The sequence below is a fragment of the Vulpes vulpes genome, chromosome 1, assembly GCF_048418805.1.
Source record: "Vulpes vulpes isolate BD-2025 chromosome 1, VulVul3, whole genome shotgun sequence".
NCBI classification, from domain to species: Eukaryota; Metazoa; Chordata; class Mammalia; order Carnivora; family Canidae; genus Vulpes; species Vulpes vulpes.
The window spans coordinates 177,591,728-177,613,433 of NC_132780.1; the positions used below are offsets into that span (position 1 = coordinate 177,591,728).

The 21,706-nt window shown below is 38.8% G+C and overlaps 1 protein-coding gene across 4 annotated transcripts in view; it reads right to left on the reverse strand.

Annotated features, from left to right (window-relative positions):
- The window catches only part of MDN1 (midasin AAA ATPase 1), a 166,613-nt gene that overhangs the window by 62,164 nt on the left and 82,743 nt on the right, over positions 1–21,706 (reverse strand). For all 4 annotated transcript variants that reach the window (XR_011997104.1, XM_072737323.1, XM_072737331.1 and 1 more), the window contains exons 36-50: positions 21,391–21,599; positions 20,404–20,526; positions 17,709–17,906; positions 16,174–16,281; positions 15,602–15,790; positions 12,490–12,579; positions 12,121–12,384; positions 11,683–11,944; positions 5,777–5,936; positions 4,859–4,975; positions 3,439–3,647; positions 2,313–2,461; positions 1,752–1,963; positions 1,212–1,432; positions 222–335 (exon numbers count right to left, since the gene is read on the reverse strand). Coding sequence is in view for 3 of the 4 variants with exons in the window: in XM_072737323.1 (XP_072593424.1) it covers positions 222–335; positions 1,212–1,432; positions 1,752–1,963; positions 2,313–2,461; positions 3,439–3,647; positions 4,859–4,975; positions 5,777–5,936; positions 11,683–11,944; positions 12,121–12,384; positions 12,490–12,579; positions 15,602–15,790; positions 16,174–16,281; positions 17,709–17,906; positions 20,404–20,526; positions 21,391–21,599 (2,625 nt within the window). In the remaining variant the exon portion in view is untranslated. The remainder of the gene's footprint in view (positions 1–221; positions 336–1,211; positions 1,433–1,751; positions 1,964–2,312; positions 2,462–3,438; positions 3,648–4,858; positions 4,976–5,776; positions 5,937–11,682; positions 11,945–12,120; positions 12,385–12,489; positions 12,580–15,601; positions 15,791–16,173; positions 16,282–17,708; positions 17,907–20,403; positions 20,527–21,390; positions 21,600–21,706) is intronic.

The window sequence follows — 21,706 nt, forward strand, 5'->3', positions numbered from 1 at the left end:
TCTCTCCCTATGTTGTATATCACCATCCTCTTTCAAAGACTAAAGAATAAATGGATAGTTTCAAACAAAAAAAAGTGGAATTTGCATCTGGATACATTGAGTCTTCCAAAATACAGTGTTTATTATAGTGGCAGTTGTGACAGGTCTTTTTCCATGGACTCAATGAACCAATTTCCTAAACTGTGCATTTCCTGAACTCGAAATTAAATCAGGTGCAGTACCTGTTATATTTGGTTGTAATATTTTGATGACATTACTGACCCCAGCTGAGAGAGAATTTGAGTAAAAATTCCTAAGAGATGCAGCACTGGCTTCCAAATGAATCTGTATTGATTCTGTGGAGAAAGGAGAAATAATGTTAATATCTAAAGTGGGGCTGTCCAAGCAAACTTTTTGCAATAATGGAAACATCCTATAGTTGCAGTGTGAGGGCAGCCATTAGTCTTGTGTTAGTAAGCATGTGAAATGTGGCCAGTGCAACTAAGGACTGGATTTTAGGTTTTATTTAACTTTAATTAATTTATATTTACATTTTAGTAGCTACCTGTGGCTAATAGCTCTCATACAGGACAATGCAGATAAAATACAAATTCTCTCTATACAATTTTAGACAGATCACATGCATAATACAATACACATATTCTTTGGCTAAGTTCTCATGGATAGAAGGGTTCATATAAACTCTACTACTTTAGGCAACAAGTTCTACCAACAAATTCCAAGTCCTGTACTTTGCAACCCGTGCAATGTTGTTAAGGTTGGTTTTTCCTCTTAAAATGAAAAAAAAGTACAAAGAAATTAAGCAGGACAACTTAGAATACTGGAACTAAAATAAGTCTTTTAAGCACTTTAAGGCAAATGAAGTTTACCAAAAACAACCTTCCTCAGATAGGATGGTTGTATAGCAGCATGTTAAAAAAAATAAGCAGTAACATGATATAGTACATTTTCCTTTTGGATTTGATAGAAAAGTGGAAGACCATGAAATGCTAAGGATTACACAGGGGCAAAGTTTCTCTTAGGACACATCTAAGGGCAGTTACATGCCTTAACGTTTTCTAACAGCTATACAAATAGTAAGGCCAGGTAACAAATTTATTGCTAGATCTCCCAGATACAATTTTAAGTGTCCTCACAGGATAATACAGCTACTGAGGCACTAAAATAGTTTATTTATGCACTTATTGTACAAATTAAGCTTTTCAACTCACCCAACCCCTGTGGTATATTCTTGGCTAAATGATAAAGCCATTTAACTCTGAGCATCCAATCTTGATTGGTTGCTCGTTCTATAAGCAATTTAACAGCCATGGCCAGAACTTCTGGTTCATCAATCCAGTAAGTATCCACTTCGACTGAACTGAATTTCAAGCTCTCAGGGTTAGGAGACTGCATAATTTTCTCTAAATCGGGTAAGGTAAGAGGCTGAATCCTGAAATTCATTAGAAAAATAAGGCAAAGTCAGTACTAGAATGAACTTTCATTTTACATTTCAAAGAACCAGGAAAATAACTTTACAAATAACAGATCAAAGAAGTAATAGGGAAAATATTAGTCCCTTTCAAAGGAGAATAATTAAAACATATCTAGTGAATAATAAATAGGGAGCAATATTACAATGAACAAGGAAACTATAACAGCTGGGTAATAAATGACCATATAACATTCCGGTCAAACATGTTGGGTCATGACCACTACCATCAAAAAAAAGTCAAGATGCCAAAGAGACACAAACTCAAGGCTCCACTAACCTGGCCCAGCTGCTGGTTTTCATGCTCATCCTGTTAAGGCAATATACTAAGATCTGTCCATCACTTCGGACTACAGACAGGTGAGAGTCTTCTGTAGCAAAGAGAGCTGAGGGCAGAGAATCTGGCCACAGGCCCATAGCAAGGATGGAGTTACCCCAGGTTTCATGTGCTCGAAGAGAAAAAACATGTTTCTCCAGTAAAGCCTGTGCAAGCTGGTAGGAGATAAAAACACACAGGCAACATCTAAGTGCTATTACCAAAAAGTAGAAGAGGAATAATAGTTTTCCAGGACCTTTGTGATCATCCCACAACTCTCATCAGTCTTCAATTTTCAACACTACAAGCTAAATTCCACTTTGCCTAAAGACAGTTAAGTTTCAAAGAATATTTACATTTAACCTATTTTCCAGAAAAGTACTTAGATACCAGGTCTCTACTACAGAGTAACTGAAGTGCTCCACTCTCAGTTCATTAAAGTCACCATCAATAAAAGGAATTTCCCCCATCCAAATAATGCAAAGTGTTATAAATGAGAAAGCTGTTTGAAATACTTCATGGTACCTTCCGGTTTGCTGGTGAATGCTGGGAGCAGACATATGCTTCCCAGCATACTTCAGAAAAGGCTCTGTCTAAACTCAGCCCTCGCTGTAGGTACTGCACAATGAATAAGGCTGTTTGAATTAGAGTTGAAATAGAGGACGTTGGAGAACCTATAAAGAAAAAAAATATTGCCATCTATGGGCAACAGATTCTGCAAAATCTCCAATGAAAATAGAGAAATTCATCTTCTCATCAAACTTTGTTTCATTCAATCCACCCACTTACCTTAGAAAGCCTTCTAAGTAGAATCTAGAGTCTCACCAGCACACTATGGACTTGTAAGAACATTCATATTCCTTCCCTATCTTGTCTCCCTCCCTCCATTTCTGGCTGTCACAAACATACTGCAGGAAAGTGAAAACTACAAGTAGGACAAAGCCTGGTCATTTATTATCCTTAATCTAAAGTTGACAAACGCTGAAGTAGCAAAATGAGCATGGCCTCATAAAGGACCATGCACTTTAAAATCCAACAGAACTACATTCAAAGCCTCACTGTTTGGCTTTGATGAGTTATTCAACCTCTCTGAACCCTATTCTGTAACACGAAAACATGCCATGAATTAATGTGAAAACTAAAAAACCAACAGACATTGTACCTAACACATAGCAGTTACTCAATATACAGCATTTATCATTACCTTTGTTATTATTCTTGCTTGTTCCTGTATATTTGGACAGATAGGTTTTATTAGAAGAAATAACACCTGTCTGTTTTAAGCAGTTCAAAGTTCCCTCTTTATTCTATCTTCAAAAGACTCAATGACCAGATAAAAGGGATAAACTTTACAAATTTTAGTGCCTAAAGCAGTATTCCTTAAGGTAAGAGTGTCTGAATGAATCTACCAGAATCATCTGGGGAGCTTCTTTAAAATACTAATTTCTGTGTCTCACCCAGATTTACTGAACCCAATCTCTTAGGGGGAAGATAGGCATCAGCACATCTCTATTTTTAACAGACTTTTCTGGTAATTCCTATTTGTATGTACACTAAATTTAAGAACTCCTAGATTAGCAGTCAAATGAAAAAACATATGAATTTCTAGAAGAATAAAACTCTGCAGAGGTCTGTAAGTCAAGCACCTTACCTACTACAGTGCTTTGGATCTCTGTGTGTAGAGCCAAGAGGCTATCACACACACTATCCCCCACCAACCCAAGGCTGTGCAGCAGAACTTTCAGATCCAGGTCATCTGGGATGTTTCCATCCCCTTCTCCTGAAATGTAGATTTCAAGTCCACGATTCCTCATAGCTCGGGATATTTCTCCATGAACAGGATCCATCGAGAGAAAAAGTCTAGCAATTCAAAGGGAAAAAAAATTAAAAATTAAAATCATTGCAACCAATGATGCAGCTCAGCAACAACTGATGAGGGCAAATCCTATGTGTTAGAACTTCAGGGAGTTTATCGAGGGAGATACCATTAACTAAAACTCTGCTATTTTCATCTATATTCTATCTTTTAGTGCCAAAATACACCAATATAGCAAAATCAGTTTCTCTAAACCTATTCTCCTTAGAAACTGTTTATCCAATGCACCTTTAATGCTGAGAATATAAATTCTTTCAGATAGTCCCCAAATCAGACAGTGCTAATTCATCATTCTAACTCACCTACAGAGATCAGAAAAGGGAGCAGTGTATTCTCCTGAAACAATTACCTTCATATATGTCTAGCAACATCTCCATATAGCCAACATCTCCAAAGCTAAACAGTGGATTCCCTGCTAACCTTCCCATGTCAAACCTGCTCCTTTGCCAGTCTTTCCTTTCTCAATAAATGGTTCCCATATTTACCAATTACCCAAGCCAAAATCTTGTATAAAATCCTTGCTTCCTCTTTTTTTTCAACCCACACATCCATCAGAAAGTCCCACTCAGGGATCCCTGGGTGGCGCAGTGGTTTGGCGCTTGCCTTTGGCCCAGGGCGCGATCCTGGAGACCCGGGATCGAATCCCACATCAGGCTCCCCGTGCATGGAGCCTGTTTCTCCCTCCGCCTATGTCTCTGCCTCTCTCTCTGTCTCTCTGTCTCTCTGTGACTATCATAAATAAATAAAAATTAAAAAAAAAATAGTTTAGAAAGTCCCACTCATATGGCCACCCTAGTCTAAGCTATCATATCTCTTGCCTGAACTACTGCAAAAAACTTGTGATCAGTCTCCCTGCTTCTACCCTTTACCATCATCCCACAATAGGGACCTCACCTCTCTTATTTTTTTATTATTATTTTTTAAAGTAAGCTCTGTGCCCACAATGGGGCTTGAACTCACAACTCCAAGATCAAGAGTCTCATGTTCTACCTACGGAGCCAACCAGGAGACCCCTCTTGTTTACTGATGCGATCCCAGAGTCTGGCAAATAGCAAAGCCTAAATAAATATGTGCTAACTGAATCAATAAATGGGTGAATATACTTATAACTGGATGTATAAATAAAACATGTAAGAAGGTCCTACTTAATTGAGGCAGTCAGATTCTTAAGCAGAAACTTAAGAGGCAAGAATACCTGAAATTGGGATTTGGTGTTATGGTGGGAGTGGATCCATCTATCATCCCCCTCTCACTAAGAGTGAGAACACCTCCAGGTTCAAGCAAAGCATTCAAACGATCCAGCACCGATGGGCTGCACAAAGAGAATTCAAATACAATGGTGACAGTTTGACACGCTGCACTGGTTCTATTTTCCTTGCACAGGCCTCCTACTGCTCCTGACTCAGGTCGTCCTTAAGCATAGACCACTCCCCCCATATAGAATTGTGCTCTCTCTCCCTGTCCAGTCCCCTTTTCACTCCCAAAGGCATTCTTTCCAGAAATTTACAAACAGTAAATATGCAAAATATTTGTTAAATAAGTAAATGAAATTAAGGAAAATTGTTCCATGATCTATAGCTCTTTCTTTCTTCTTTCTCCATCTCTCCACTTCCTAACATTATCAAACCAATTTGAAGACACCTGGATTTCTATTCAAACATTCTGAAAAAATCTCCAGGTAGAGAAACTCATCATCTTGACCTGGAATAGTTTCTATTATGCTGTGTACTACGGAAGTTTTACGATGCCTTTTTCCTTACTTCAGAATCAAAGCAATACACACTGATGCACATTTACTAAATGTCTGGCCTGTAAAAGATCGCTATTTCAAAAATTTGACCTCAAGAATGACCCTAACAAAAGGAGTATTTTCGATATTAAATAAAAAGGTCTACCTCAAAAATGGTTGGAAAAGTAACCCAATTGTGTTAGCCTTCAGCTCAGTTCAAAACAGTCATACAAAACTAAAATCTTGAAACTAATGACCTTTGTTCACCACAGGAATATGTATCTAGTTAACAATGGGTTCAAAATACCAGAGCTTTCAACTGGGTTTCTACTTTGACAAGCATATCTCAAATATCAATGTTGCGATTAAGCAGAAGGTCCTTACTTGCAGAAGTTAACATTGTCCATCAAAAGCCAATCTCCAGACTTCAGAGCCCGAACAAACATGCTGTCAACCCATTCAAATGTGCCATGGCTGTGGCCACTGGTGGACTGCAGAAGCTTCACCCCAAAATTTCGGAACTCTTCCACAAGTTTGGCAAATTCTGAAACGTCACAGCCATAGCATTTATTTTCAAACTGGGACAATAAGAAAACCAACAAAAGAAAAAAAGCCCTAAGAGTTTATTAAAAGAAAATTGGAGGGCAGCCTGGGTGGCTCAGTGGTTTAGTGCCCGCCTTTGGCCCAGGGTGTGATCCTGGAGACCCAGGATCGAGTCCCACATCAGGCTCCCTGCATGGAGCTGCCTCTCCCTCTCCTCTACCTGTATATCTGCCTCTCTCTCTCTGTGTGTCTTTCATAAATAAATAAAATATTTTTAAAAAGAAAGAAAATTGGAAACTTCTGACCCAGGTTTTTTAAAAAGATTTATTTATTCATGAGAAAGAGAGAGAGATGCAGAGACACAGGCAGAGGGAGAGGCAGGCTCCTTGCAGGGAGTCCGATGAAGGACTCGATCCCTGGAATGGGATTGCGCCCTGAACCAAAGGCAGACGCTCAACTGCTGAGCCACCCAGAAGTCCCTGGCCCTAGTGTTTAAAGTTTTGTAATAGAGTATAAATAAGAAGGGGTTTTTTGTTTTTTTGTTTAAACAAAACAGGTAAAAAAAAAAAAAAAAAAGAAAAGAAGAAAAGAAAGAAAAAAAAGAAAAGAAAAAAGAAAAGAAAAGAAAAGAAAAATTAGGGCTGGTGGCAGAAAATATTTTTTAATGCCTTTCTGAATTAATGGCTAGGTAGAGGGAACTCAAAGGTGATAGTAAAGGTAAATAATCTTTGTTATAATTTCTTAAATGGCATAAGGAGAATAATGCCTCCCACCTATTACCGCATTTTTATCAAATGAAAGGACACTAAAAATTGGCACAATGAAAATCAACGCCATTAAACTAGACTTTTTTTATAATGACGATATCATACGATTATAGTAACAACTGGTATTTATTTGCTTAGTGCTTAAATGGCCCATGCCAAAAACTTTTCAACTGCTCTTTTTTTTTTTATTGGAAGTTCTTGTAGGACTCTTGTTCATATCACCAAGTATTATGCATTGGACTCCATGAGGAATAATAAAGTTTAGACTTTACCTCCACTGTTAACCACCTAAAAACTGTATCAAATATATGAAACAACTGCTTTCAAACACTGGCCAACAGCAGAGGGCTGTGACACCTAAGGAAAGGAAGCCCTATAATTTCACTTGATTTCTGCCTGGAAGCAATTTCAGGATCGCAAAGCAAGGAGAGGGAACTCAAACATACCACAGAGGTCTCAGACAGACTGGAAACAAACCTACCACGTTGAAGCAAACAGGAAAGGCTGAGAAATATTCTCACCATAAACCCCATCTATAGTGCTGTGTGACCCACAACTTGGAAAAGCCTGAAAACGTGGAGCTTCTCACTATGGAACAAAAGGTTTGAACCAGGGATCCCTGGGTGGCGCAGCGGTTTAGCGCCTGCCTTTGGCCCAGGGCGCGATTCTGGAGACCCGGGATCAAATCCCACGTCGGGCTCCCAGTGCATGGAGCCTGCTTCTCCCTCTGCCTGTGTCTCTGCCTCTCTCTCTCTCTGTGTGTGTGTGACTATCATAAATAAATTAAAAAAAAAAAATAAAATAAAAAAAAGGTTTAAACCACACATCAGGAATCCCAACTTCTAAAACATGAACCTGAAAGGCAAGCCCTCAAAACATCTATCTTCTAAAAGCAACAGGGTCGCATCCCAAGAATACAAGATTGGGATCGGAGAAAGGGCTCACACACACTCAGACTCATCCACCCCAGGGCACAGCTAAGAGAGACAGCTAACTGCACCCAGACTCAAAGTGAAGGAGGCTTACCTGGTTGTATGGAAGACACACCTGAGAAGCAAGCACCTAATATAACATATACATCCTAGAGCCCGCTGGAACACTATCTGGGGAAGAAGACTGATGGGCACGATCTTTGTGCTCTTCCTTTGTGGTGCTCTAGAGCACCAGTACTTCCCAGAAAGCTTTTTACATTAAGTCTTGGGCTCTGATTTTTATAGCTATCACTCAGGGGATGCCTCTTGATCCTCTGGCTCTGGAGGCCAGGAGAGGTTGAGTTCCTGATATCATGGAACTGTAATAAGCAGTGTCACCCAGAAATGAGATAGAATTGGTAAATTCTACGAACATTCAAAAAGAATATCAATCTTTCTCAAACAATTCCCCAAAAAATAGAAGAAGAGGAGGAGGGAACTTTTCCAAACTCATTTTATAATGTCAGCATTACCCCGATACCAAAACCTGACAAGGATGCCACAAGAAAAGAAAATTACAGCCTATGGGTGCCTCGCTGGCTCAGTTGGTAGAGCATTCAACTCTTGAGCTTACAGCTGTGAGTTCAAGCCCCACGTGGAGTCTACTTAAAAAAAAAAATTATAGGCTAATATCACTGATAAACATAGATGTGAAGATTCCCAACAAAACAATCAGTAAACTAAATTCAGCAATACAGTGAAAGGATCATACACTACAATCAAATGGTTTTTATTCCAGGGATGCAAGAATGGTTCAATATCTGCAAATCAATGTGACAAAACAAGTTCACAAAATGAAGGATAGGGCAGCCCCGGTGGCTCAGCGATTTAGCGCCACCTGCAGCTCAGGGCGTGATCCTGGGGACCCGGGATCGAGTCCCATGTTGGGCTCCCTGCATGGAGCCTGCTTCTCCCTCTGCCTGTGTCTCTGCCTCTCTCTCTCTCCTCTCTGTGTATTCTCATGAATAAATAAATAAAATCTTAAAAAAAAAATGAAGGATAAAAATCATATGACCATTTCAATAGATGCAGAAAAAGCGCCTGACAAAATTCAACATCCATTCATGATAAAAACCCTTAATAAAGTGAGTACAGAGAGAATATGCTTCAACATATTAATATATTACTATATATAGTTTTATTGTAACACAGGTAACATCACACTTAGCAACAAAAAGCTGACAGCTTTTCCTCTGAGATCAAGAACAAGGTAAGGATGTCAACTCTCACCATTTTATTCAACACAATACTGGAATTCCAAGCCAGAGCAATTAGGAGAGAAAAATAAACCTCCGAATTGGAAAGGAAAAAGGAAAACTGTCACTATTTGCACATGATGTAACATTACATAGAGAAAACCCTACACCACCACAAAGAAAGAAAAAAAATTCAGTAAACTTGCAGAACACAAAATCAACACACAAAAATTCACTGTGGGGCAGCCCCGGTGGCACAGCGGTTTGGCGCCACCTGCAGCCCGGGGTGTGATCCTGGAGACCCGGGATTGAGTCCCACATCAGACTTCCTGCATGGAGCCTGCTTCTCCTTCTGCCTGTGTCTGCCTCTCTCTCTTTCTGTCTCTCATGAAGATAAATAAAATCTTTAAAAAAAAAAAAAAAGAAAAGAAAAATGGTGCTGGGGAAATTGGATAGCAACATACAAAGCCACATATAACTTCTGACTCCTCAAAAACCTAACCACTAATAGCCACCTTCCTAGCAGCAGTCTATTAACACATTATGCACACTGTATATACTATATACTATATACTGTATTCTTACAATTCTTAGTAAGCTAAAAGATTTTTAAAATATTATAAGGAAAATACATTTATAAATTTTTGGGAAAAAATCCACACATAAGTCAACCCATTCAGTTCAAACGCCATGTTGCTCAAGGATCAACAAAAATGCAGCACTAAGCGCTTAAAATTTCCAGCATCCAATCAAAATTACTAGATGTACAAAGACAATATGACTTACAACCAGGAAAAAAAAAAAGTCAATAGAACAAACCCAAAAATCAGATAATGAAATTAGCAAAAATGTTAATGCAGCTATTATAAAAAAGCATAAGCATTTAAGATAAATATATTTTAGTTCTCATGTTAATAATATAACTCATGTATCTTCACAGTAATGTTAAGATATAAATATTTACAGAGAAAAATATTTAACCAAAAATAAAACAGAAAAATTGTTTGACACACCTTTTCTCACTCTATTAATACCCCTAAGAAATTACTCAATATGAAAGTGATTCCTAAATAAGCAGTATTTAGAATGAGCTGTGAGAACTTACTCTAAATATTTAAATTTCAACTGAAAGATACATAGAAGAACTAGACTGAAGGCTGTAAGGTCAGAGGATTAGATTCAAAACCTAGTCAAGCCACTTTGTAACTGTACATTAAGCATGGTATTTAACCTCTATGAGCAACCATTTCCATAAGCATAAAATGAAGATAATCTTTCCTTGTAATGCAGTGGTATTGTGAGGTTTAAAAGTAAATTTTTAGGGATCCCTGGGTGGCGCAGAGGTTTGGCGCCTGCCTTTGGCCCAGGGTGCGATCCTGGAGACCCGGGATCGAATCCCACATCGGGCTCCCGGTGCATGGAGCCTGCTTCTCTCTCTGCCTGTGTCTCTGCCCCTCTCTCTCTCTCTCTCTGTGACTATCATAAGTAAAAAATTTTTTAAAAAAGTAAATTTTTAATACAAGACTACCACCCACTTGGAATTCATAGCTCAATGGGAAATTTTATAATATTCACCTTCAAAAAATTTATAAACCAATGTATAACTCCATTAAATATCTCTCACAATTAAATTTGAGTGAATGAGGAAAGGATTTCAAATCTAAATAATGGGCTTGAATTGGGGGAATTGACAAATCAAATCAACAATAAAATCATTCTCCTGCTTAAGAAAGTAAACTATTTGACCCACAGCCATGGATACATTGTTTACAGAGTTAGATGAGAGGAGTCTCACTTCTTTATCTCTAAGGAATCAACCCTTTATAACCAGTAACAGGCTTTGAAAATAAAAGATGACAATCATAGTGACGGACACAATCTATGAGCCTTTAATCTTCCCTAAAAGCATACTCTTCATCACCCAAAAAACTGCACCACAAAATGCGAGGAGATTCCATGTTAACTGAAGATTTTTTTCCACTTTCTATACAAAACTAATAAACACATCTTAATGATCAATTTAGATTTCTATTCTCCCATTTAAATATTTAATTTTGGGGAGTGCCTGGGTGGCTCAGTTGATTAAGCATCTGCCTTTGGCTCAGGTCATGATCTAGGGTCCTGGGATGGAGCCCCAAGTCAGGCTCCCTGCTCAGCAGGGAGTCTGCTTGTTTCTCTTCTCTCCCTTCCACCTCCCCCAACCCCCCACACACTCATGCTCTCTTGAGCATGCACTCTCTTCAAATAAATAAATAATAATTTAAAATAAGATAAAATTTTAGGGACGCCTAGGTGGCTCAGCGGTTGAGCATCTATCTGTCTTTGGCTCAGGGCGTGATCTTGCGGTCCTGGGATTGAGGCCTGCATCAGGCTCCCTGCATGGAGCCTGCTTCTCCCTCTGCCTCCATTTCTGTCTCTCTCTCTCTCTGAGTCTCTCATGAATAAGTAAATAAAATCATAACTAACTGAATGAATGAATAAATGTTAATATTTTGAGAAATTACTTAACTAGTTTTAAAAGTCAAGAAAAAAGCCAGTTTACACGTAAATAATTTACTATCATAGATGATTACATACAAGATAAACTATCAAGCTCACTAAATTTCTTTCATTTTTGCTTTATGATAATTCTAAATTATTTTACATCAGCTTCATGTTACTTTCTAAAACAAATATTTTCAAGTTTTCTAAATAACTATTACATTAATTAAAAAATTACAGATAATACCTTATAAATACATTACTACTTATACATGGACACTACATGGACAATACTATCTACATATCTGATACACATATCCAAACACACATACCTGCCTTGGAGTAGGAGTTGATTTTGTTGTTGAGTCGCTGCATAAGCAATAATACTGCTTCCAGCTTGTTGACAATCTCCATCGTGATACCTTTACCAGCATCTCCAAGACACTTGGGCTTATAAGTCAGAAGAAAGTGACTCCAGGCTCGTAGCACTACTTCTGCATCATCAGAACTGATAAGAAGGCTGTCTCTTAACAGTGCCCTTACAGTGCCTTCCACCTTTTCTAGCAGCTGCCTCCATGGCCGTATAAGATCAACCTGAAATTTCCAGAGCATAAACTCATCATAGCCACTGGCCAGAGTCAAAAGAACACTCCTTTAGATTAAAAAAAAACAAAACAAAAATTCCTACTTGTAGTCACCAACACAAAAGACCAAGAGTCAGACCACAGCATTATACATGTTTTGACTGAAAATGCAAAGGCAGACTTTACCTGCTCAAATCCACCCAGAAGCTCTGTAGTATCCATTGCACTGTTCATAGCCATGATCTTTAATGTGTGACCAGTAAGGTGTGCCAGAAGCTGGACCAGGCTGGTCTTGCCCACAGAGGCTGGACCCACAAGGATGACCATCCAGCTCATCTGCACACATTTCATAATAGACTCCAGAGACTGTAATGACTGGTGCAGGAGCAACAGGGGACGGCGCGACAGGAGAGGAACGTAACTACCACGGGAAAGGACAGAGTAGCCCAGCTGAAAAAGACATGCCAGTCAGATTTCACAAGTGTGCCTGGTTGTGGGGGCAGAGGAAATCAAAGAAAAATGTAAAAGAATAGTGGTTTATTCTACATGACTCACCTGAACATCATAAGGAGTGATGTGAAATAGTCTGGTTCCCAAGTATGGGTTGGAACTTGAATTAAACACATCCTTGAACACAGCAATGACCTAAATGAAGATAATACAATCAAAACATGAATCACTTCATCAAATTCTGAGCCAAATCTTCTAGAAAACATGCACAGTCAAGAGATATCACAATACTGTGAATGAACACTAGTCACAATTTCCCTATCCTTTTGATTTTTCTCTTATATATTACATTTATTTAAATCTTCAGAATGAAAGCAAACTGGAACTCAAGAAAAGAGTAATCACCTAATCTCAAACTATTTGAGATTCCAGTTGAGAATATATCATAAATTAAAGCCATGGATATTATGGCAAATCTATAGATGAAAAATGAATCTGGAAAAAAAAAAAGAAAAATGAATCTGCTTTCCTTTTTCTTTTTGTTAAAAGATTTTATTCATTTATTCATAAGAGACACACAAAGAGAGAGGCAGAGACACAGGTAGAGGGAGAAGCAGGCTCCATGCAGGGAGCCCGATGTGGGACTCAATCCCAGGTCTCAAGGATCATGCCCTGAGCTGAAAGCAGAGGCTCAACCACTGAGCCACCCACACCTCCCTGAATCTGCTTTCCTCATTCAAGATACCATCTAAGGGGATCCCTGGGTGGCGCAGCGGTTTGGCGCCTGCCTTTGGCCCAGGACACGATCCTGGAGACCCGGGATCAAATCCCACGTCGGGCTCCCGGTGCATGGAGCCTGCTTCTCCCTCTGCCTGTGTCTCTGCCTCTCTCTCTCTCTCTCTGTGTGTGGCTATCATAAATAAATAAAAATTTAAAAAAAAAAGATACCATCTAAAAAGAAGGTAGAATAGTCTGAAGATTTTGAAGAGCAATGACCATTTTTTGAGCATCTATTATGTGCCAAACATTATAGAAGTGCTTTAATAGATTATTTCTGATCCTTACAGCCTTGCAAGATAGGTATCATTTCTACTTTATAGATATAGATAGCAGGATTCATAAGAGTTATCGGATTTACTCATGGTTAGTAAGTGATTTATTCCATAATATGATTTTAGCTTTCTAAATATTTATGTAGAATGACAACCATTGCTATTTTTCTGATTATTTACATCAGTTATCCCTTCCTTACCAGAAATACAATTAGAAAACTTGCCAATAGCCCTACTTCTTTCCTTCCTGGATTTCTTTTTAAGAGTAATTGGGGCAGAGAGGATAGCTAGGGATGTGTAAAATACACAATTTAGTCCAAGTAGCAAGAAAAATTCCGGCCACCCAAAATAAGTACACCAAATTGCATGTTTCTAACAAAGCAGCCAAAACTCATTATCACTGTACACTGGACTAAAGTCAGAAAATAAAATAACAATATTATAAAATAAGTCATAGGACAGAATGTACAGCATGGTGACTGTAGTCAATAATACAGTATTGTGTATTTGAAAATTGCTAATAGAACAGGTTTCAAAAGTTGTCATCCAAAGGAAAAAGTCTTTTGTAACTATGTAAGGTGACACGTGTTAACTAGACGTATTGTGATTTCACAAGGTAAACAAATACTGAATCACTGTGTTCTACACCTGAAAATAATGTTTATGTCAGTTATATCTCAACTAAAAAATTTAATAAGAGTTTGACAAACAGGAAAAAAAAAAGGTAAAATCATTATCAGTACCAAATGTTGACTAGGGGTCAAAGAGCAGCACAGGAGAAAGTGCTCCTGTCACATACTGCTGGGTCCAGGTACTCAGTGACCTTATATTCTACTCCAAGGCAGATTATCCTCTCCTCTCCCTAATAGTCCACCAGAATTAAAATTACAAATACATTCACAATGTGGTTTATTTAGTTTTATTAAGTCAGACTGAATTTACTCAAACTCTTCCAGCTTAAATAAGCCTTTCTCCTATTACTATTTTTCCTCACTTTTGTGTGTGTGAATTACAATAACTGACACAGAGAACGGATAGAAACCTTCCCTTATAGTGACATACCATCTAACATCAATTACCCAATTAACTGGCCAGGGTCTTGCCACAATGAATTAGTAAGTGGACAAAGAAAATAAAGTTCTAGGTGATGGTATATGAATTATAAGTAATAAAATTATATTTTCTAAAAACTAGGTGAATACTTTATTCTAATATAATGACCAAAAGCCACTTGTACATAATAAATGAGTTAACAATTGGCTACAATTGTGAGATGGAAGGAAAGTTCGGGGCTAGAGTGCTGGCTCTACCACTTACTATAGGTGATACCCCATGACTCTAGGCACTGGATCCTCATTGGTAAGAGGTCACGATAGTGCCTCTTGCCTGCAGCTACTGTGAATATTCTGTGAGACTGGACTTTAAATACCACAAAGCAAAATGAACAGCTGATTAGTTGTTCTAATGTTGGCTAGAAATTCTAGTGTCATTTTCTATTTACAAAGGAGATATTATTTCCATTCAGATACAGAATATTCTCCTACAATACCTACTTATATTTTCTAGATAAAAGGTTTTGTAGCTCAAAAGTTTATTTAAAAACAGAAAACCCTCCTCCTCTACTGATTATCACCTGTCTCCTCCTGTTTCTCCCCTTTGTGCCTTGAAAGATGATGAAGACCTAGTTCTTTATTACTGGGAGGCCATAGTTGTTGGGTTTTTTTTAAGATTTATTTATTTATTTGTTTGTTTGTTTGTTTATGATAGACTGGGGGGCGGGGGCGGGCAGAGACACAGGAGGAAGGAGAAGCAGGCTCCATACCAGGAGCCCGACGTGGGACTCGATCCCGGGACTCCAGGATCGCGCCCTGGGCCAAAGGCAAGCGCCAAACCACTGAGCCACCACCCAGGGATCCCCTGGGAGGCCATAGTTTTAAGAAGGTTTGCAATAAGAGGGTTCAGAGAGATCAACAAATTGCGTATTCCAAAGCAAACTACTCTGCACTTTGAGACCTTGAGATAGGTGAATATTTAGTCTCTTTAACTTCTAAATTCTAAGCAGCTTTCCTGAGGTTAGTATTATTAGTGAGTATGCCCTTTCTCTCCCTTAGGAAGAAATCAACTTTCAGATGGAAAAAAACACAAGGAACAAGAGTGAAACTTACCTTTTCTTTGTCTTCCTTGGTTCTCATTCTCTCACCATAGACCAAAAACACATGTTGACCAGGATCATAACACCCAGGAGACTGGTCAACTAGCATCAACTGACACCAGCGGAAAAGGTCCCGAAGGTTGAATTCCCAGGGTCCTCCTTTTTGCCCCCATTTCTTTTCAACAGTCACTTCATGATCAATCTAAAAAGAAAATGCCATTCATTATTGGGAAACATGTCCCGTTGGTGGGCACTGCATTAAGTACTTTCATTGTACTACAAATGCATACATAACTGGGAAACAGAAATTAGCAGGTTTGATACAAATGTCTCTTTCTCCCAACCCAGATGTCTAAATTAGGATACTCTTGTAAGCATTAACATCCATACACATAATAGATCTGAATTACTATTATCCTCAAATGAGTGGTTTCTTCCACTAAAAATGTGTATTATTCAATGCGGTTTATTTTAGAGAGACTGGTAAATTTGATGGTATCCCACATTGAAAAAATTATGGTTCTAAAAAAGACTTATGGTTCTATCACAGCATGAAAATAAAAAACAATACAAGTAGGTACTTACTTGGTTATTGAAAGCAACCATCTTCTTAACAATATTTTTGTCAATGGCTGGAAACAGAGTACTAGCAATGAACTCCATGTCAATTACTGTAAGGGGATCCACAAAGACCTATCGAATCCAAAAAGAACACGAAGAAATGCTATTGCTTCTCTTTACTGAACACCAAGAAGGACTACCACTTGTAAAGTAAAACTGTTATTTAACACCAAAGTAACGATACCTCAGTTTAGATATATATAAAAATTGAGTTAAAGAAATCTTTCCAAAAAAAAAAAAAAAAGAAAGAAAAGAAAAGAAATCTTTCCTTGCATTTTTAGGATACAGAATCCTAAAGATAAATGAAATGCAGGCAACAGAGGTTTTGTTGTTAGCTCCATGCTAGTGAATTTTTTAAGGGCATAGGATCATTAACTTTAAAATTTCAACTTTTTTGGGCAGCCCAGGTGGCTCAATGGTTTAGCGCTGCCTTCAGCCCAGGGCATGATCCTGGAGACCTGGGATCGAGTCCGACGTCAGGCTCCCTGCATGGAGCCTGTTTCTCCTTCTGCCTGTCTCTGCCTCTCTCTTTGTGTCTCTCATGAATAAATAAATATTTTTTTTTAAATTTTCAACTTTTCAGTTGAAAAGTTTAAATGTTTGAAATTCTTCATAATAAATTATTCTGAAAAGATATTCAGCAAATTATTAACTGTCAATGGAAAGGGACATTAAAGAAAGCTAACATCTAGAGCCATTTCTAAAACTGGAGCCTAGTCAAACTTTGGCAAATAAATGTTAAAACAAGTAAGCATATGTACACACACACATTCTCCCCCCCACCCCCACCCCCACATTTCTGCAAATGAGAATACAGGCAGGAAGAAAGACATCGAATGTTAATAATAATTGACTCTGGTATGGAGAATACTGGACTTTTTTTATTCTTCCTGGTAGTTTGCTGTTCTTTCTCACTTTATTTTTATTTTTTTTTTAGATTGTATTTATTTATTCATGAGAGACAGAGAGAGAGAGAGAGGCAGAGACACAGGCAGAGGGAGGAGCAGGCTCCCTGTAGGTAGCCCGAGGTGGGACTCAAATCCACGGACCCCAGGATCACACTCCGGGCCGAGGGCAGACACTCAACCGCTGAGCCACGCAGGCATCCCTCTTTCTCACTTTAACTGAAATGCATTATTTTCATCATAAAAAAAAAATTCAGTATTTTAATAGATCACTTAGACACCTGGAAAGGCTGAATACTGGCCTTTATTTTGAGCACAGTAATGGGATTTCCTGGAGGAATGGTTACCTTACTCTCTGCTAACTGATAACACACCAGATCCTCCTAACTAAAGACAAAGGGACTCATACCAGGAGAGGAGTGATGATGAAATCAGTCACATCAATATTCATTACATAAAGACACAGAACTGAGAAACAGATCATTAAACTGATGCTCTTTCATTCTTATAGTGAGTATCCTAATAGCTTTGTGCCAGCAGTCTTATCACCCTCGACACTACACCTGTAGTCTCCATGGCAACAGCAAATCTTACCTGAGTGAATCTGTTAAGGAAAGACCTTGGCAAGCCCTTCCTCCCACCTCCTTGTCTAAAAGGATTTTGACACCCGAAAATCTTCGTCTTTTCATGCTGTACTTGAAAACTCATTCCTAACTCAGGAACATAGATTTCTCCTCTGTGGTCAAAACAAGCATTGAGTCCTTCCAATACAGACTGAGAAGCCAGGTTGAGCTATTTGAAGAAAATATACATATTTATTACATATAAATATGGCATAACTATACCAAAAAGCAGAATAATATGCATAAAAGTAGAACAGTATTGTTTTCAAGAGGAGAAAGCTCAAACAATATAAGTAATATTCTATTTTTTTTAGATTTTTTTTTTTTTGAAAGAAGGGAGGAAGGTATGATGGGTAGAGAGAGAATCTCTAGTAGACCCCCTGCTGAGCACAGGGCCTGCCTTGGGGCTCAATTCCTTGGAAGACAAAACCAAGAGTCAGATGCTTAACCAACTGAGCCACCCTAGGAACCCTGGTAACATTCTATTTGTTTCTTTATTTTTTTTTTTTTAAGATTTTATTTATTCATGAAAGACACAGAGAGAGAAAGGCAAAGAGTAGGCAGAGGGAGAAGCAGGCTCCAGGCAGGGAGCCTGACATGGGACTCGATCCTGAGACGGCGGATCACGCCCTGAGCCAGGGGCAGGTGCTCAACCACTGAACCACCCAGGCATCCCACATTCTATTTCTTAAACCAAGTTTATTCATCCTATTATTTCACACACACACGCACGCACGCACAAACACACGTCAGACATCTAGGGTATATAAATTATCAAGAACTTTTAAGTAAACTGAATAAATACTCTGAATTTTTTTTTAAAAAGCAGTTAAAATCTTCTCTAAAATTAAACTGTATCCTTTGTATTCACCCCTATATGGACCTACCTTGCACATCCCAGCTTACCAAAACAACTTACCAGTACAGAGATCTCACTTTTGCAACTCTTGAGATCTTTAAAGACAAAGACTGCTCTTTACATACTTAAGTATCTTTCCCAGCTCAAATACTGAATGAAATCTCCAAATGGGCTTCAAAGCCATGACATAAACCACACAAAGGAGACTGACACAGGTAACTTTCACCAACATTTTTGTGAACAAGAACAAATATAAGAAGTTTCTGTGCAGCTCCGGTGGCTCAGCGGTTTAGCGCCGCCTTCAGCCCAGGGCGTGATCCTGGAGTCCCAGGATCGAGTCCCATGTCGGGCTCCCTGCATGGAGCCCTGCTTCTCCCTCTGCCTATGGAGGAAGAAGAAGAAGGAAGGAGGAAGGAAGGAGGAAGAAGGAGGAAGAAGAAGGAAGGAGAAAGGAAGGAGGAGGAGGAAGGAGGAAGGAAGGAGGAGGAGGAAAGGAGGAGGAGGAGAAGGAGGAGAAGGAGAAAGAGGAGGAGGAGGAGGAGGAGGAGGAGGAGGAGGAGGAGGAGGAGGAGGAGGAGGAGGAGGAGGAGAAGTTGTTTCTGCGCCAAAAATGAAAAGAATTTAATGGAGGTCTTCAGATGCTAAGTTCAGAGGTCAGGGATGCGAAGTGTGATAGTTTTGAAGGAATATGGAAAAATTCAATAAGGAAAATGTAAAATCAATAAAATGCAAATGGGCAAAAAACTGAACTACATTATATTAGAATTTCAAGTGTCATGTTTACATAAACACTACAAAACACAAATTCCACCGAATATTCTCAAACAGATAAAACTCTAAAAACTACTCTTAAATGTGACTGCAGTCAAGAATGTCTTGGGTACCTTGATGCATTTCCACCCAGTAAGAGTATGGTCTGAGCCTTAAACTTTAAAACCAGGCTCTTTTTTTTTTTTTTCACCTTAGCTGAAGAATACTATCAGGCATCTTTTTCCAAAAAAAGGAATGGGACACACCTCCTTCCTCCTTAATATCTCCCCCATGCTAAGTAGGAAGCAGCTCAGCTGAAAAGAAATCCCACAGCCCACCCTCCAACCTCAGACCCAAAGGATGTGAATCTTAGGACCCACTGGGGCCAGTCTCAAAATTTCCATCCATAGCATTTTGATCACACCAATCGCTTAAGTCCACAACTACTTCCCAGCTTTTTCCTGGATTAACAAGGCATATCCCAAAGTGACCCAACACCTTTGCCCATAGCCTTAATTCTATTTTTGTGCATCACTTTTCCATTATCTCCAGCTGCCTGCTAGTCACTAAGATTCAGCATTTATCCCAGGTATCATGAGGGGTTCTGTTCTCCCCAGTCAAAAACTTATCCAATATGCACATGTAACACTGTTTTCTCACCATTTTTTGTATGCCTTTTAAAATAACATCCTGCAGTCTTTCTGTTGTACTTATAAAACATGTGGTGGTTGACACCGCTTTGTATTAACACTCATGAAATACATACAAAATACCAAACAAGCCCACCAGAGACCACAGTATAAACTGGTAAAGAGACAGTTTTTCTCTGGAAGCTGGCTTACAAAAGGAGTAGTGGCTTGTATATATAGGGGCTTCTATATGTGCTTTATTACAAGTGACTTTTCTTATTCTTAAAAGAAACCATGGAGGACTTTTCTTCATTAGAGAATTTATCTTTACTAGCAAAACAGCAATGAGATACAGCCTAGCAATATGAAAAGTATGACTGCTCTTCCCATTGTGACCCCATGCTTGGCACGACAGACAGTCCTCTTACCTCATCCAACACAACCCAATGGCCTGCCTTCAGAGCTGCCAGCAAGGGGCCATCCCGCCAGGCAAACTCTCCTCCCTTGCCACCTTCAACAGGTAGATCTGCTCCAAACAGGTCTGTGATGTCCTTTGAGAGGGGGTAGAAAGGAGGAAAAGCCAACATTACATAAAAAAATTAACTAGATCTTAAGACCATAAATCTAAACTGATAAATTATTGGGTCTTATGTCACTTTTCCTTTTTATACCCAAGACAGAACTAACCAATCCTAGCACTCTTTACCAGGAGCCCAGACATGCTCTGAAGAATCGTTCTATCAATCATTTGGATTAGAGCTCTGTATCAGTAGTTCTCAACTGTAGCTATACTTGGAAATTAATTGGTGAGCTTTATAAAAAACAAAACTCAAAACAAATAGGGACGCCTGGGTGGCTCGGTGATTGAATCTGCCTTTGGCTTAGGGTGTAAACTCGGGTCCAGGGTTCCTTGTGAGGAGCCTGCTTCTCCCTGTGTCGCTGCCTCTGTCTCTGTGTCTCCCATGAATAAATAAATAAATAAAATCTTTAAATAAATAAAATAAAAACAAAGACCAGTAACAATATCCAGGCCCTCTCCAAGACCTCATTCCTAGAGAGTTTCATTTGTCACCTCTTGTCCCATAATTTCGTAAGACTGTTAAATGGACATTTTATTTCTACTAATTTTTTCTAGAAAGTACAAAAATAAAGGAGAGTATACAGAATTGGGCAATTACCTCTCAAAAGACTATTAGAATAAAGCATCTAGAGAGCACAATATTATAGATATCAGTTATTCATGTATCCAAAAGGACACTTAGTTTAGAAGCTCATGTTGCTGTGGTCTTTTATCACTAAGACATATTTGGAGTACTGAAAAGGTCATAACTATTTTTGATTAAGAAACTCTATGAACAGATAAATCCATTACTCCATATACCCATCCTCATCAGCTGTAGGATGACTAAGCTTACCGTCTGTTCAGACAAGTTGATTCGAACAAGGATGTTGCCTGAAGCCTTGGCTAATGCTCCCACCAAACTTGTCTTGCCCACACCAGGGGAGCCCTCCAGGAGAATAGGTTTGTTCAGTTTTGTAGCTCTTAAAAGTCTCTGGGTGTTCATAGCTGTGGTGCCTGCACTAAGGGCATAGTCAGCAATATTACTTCTGTGAAGGACAGGTCCTTAAATAGAGAAAAGAAAAGCCACATATAAGTTGGACCTCAACCAAATCATATATACATATCCATTCAAGACTTTAAGAATCTAACCAGTAGATTTTCAGTCAGTG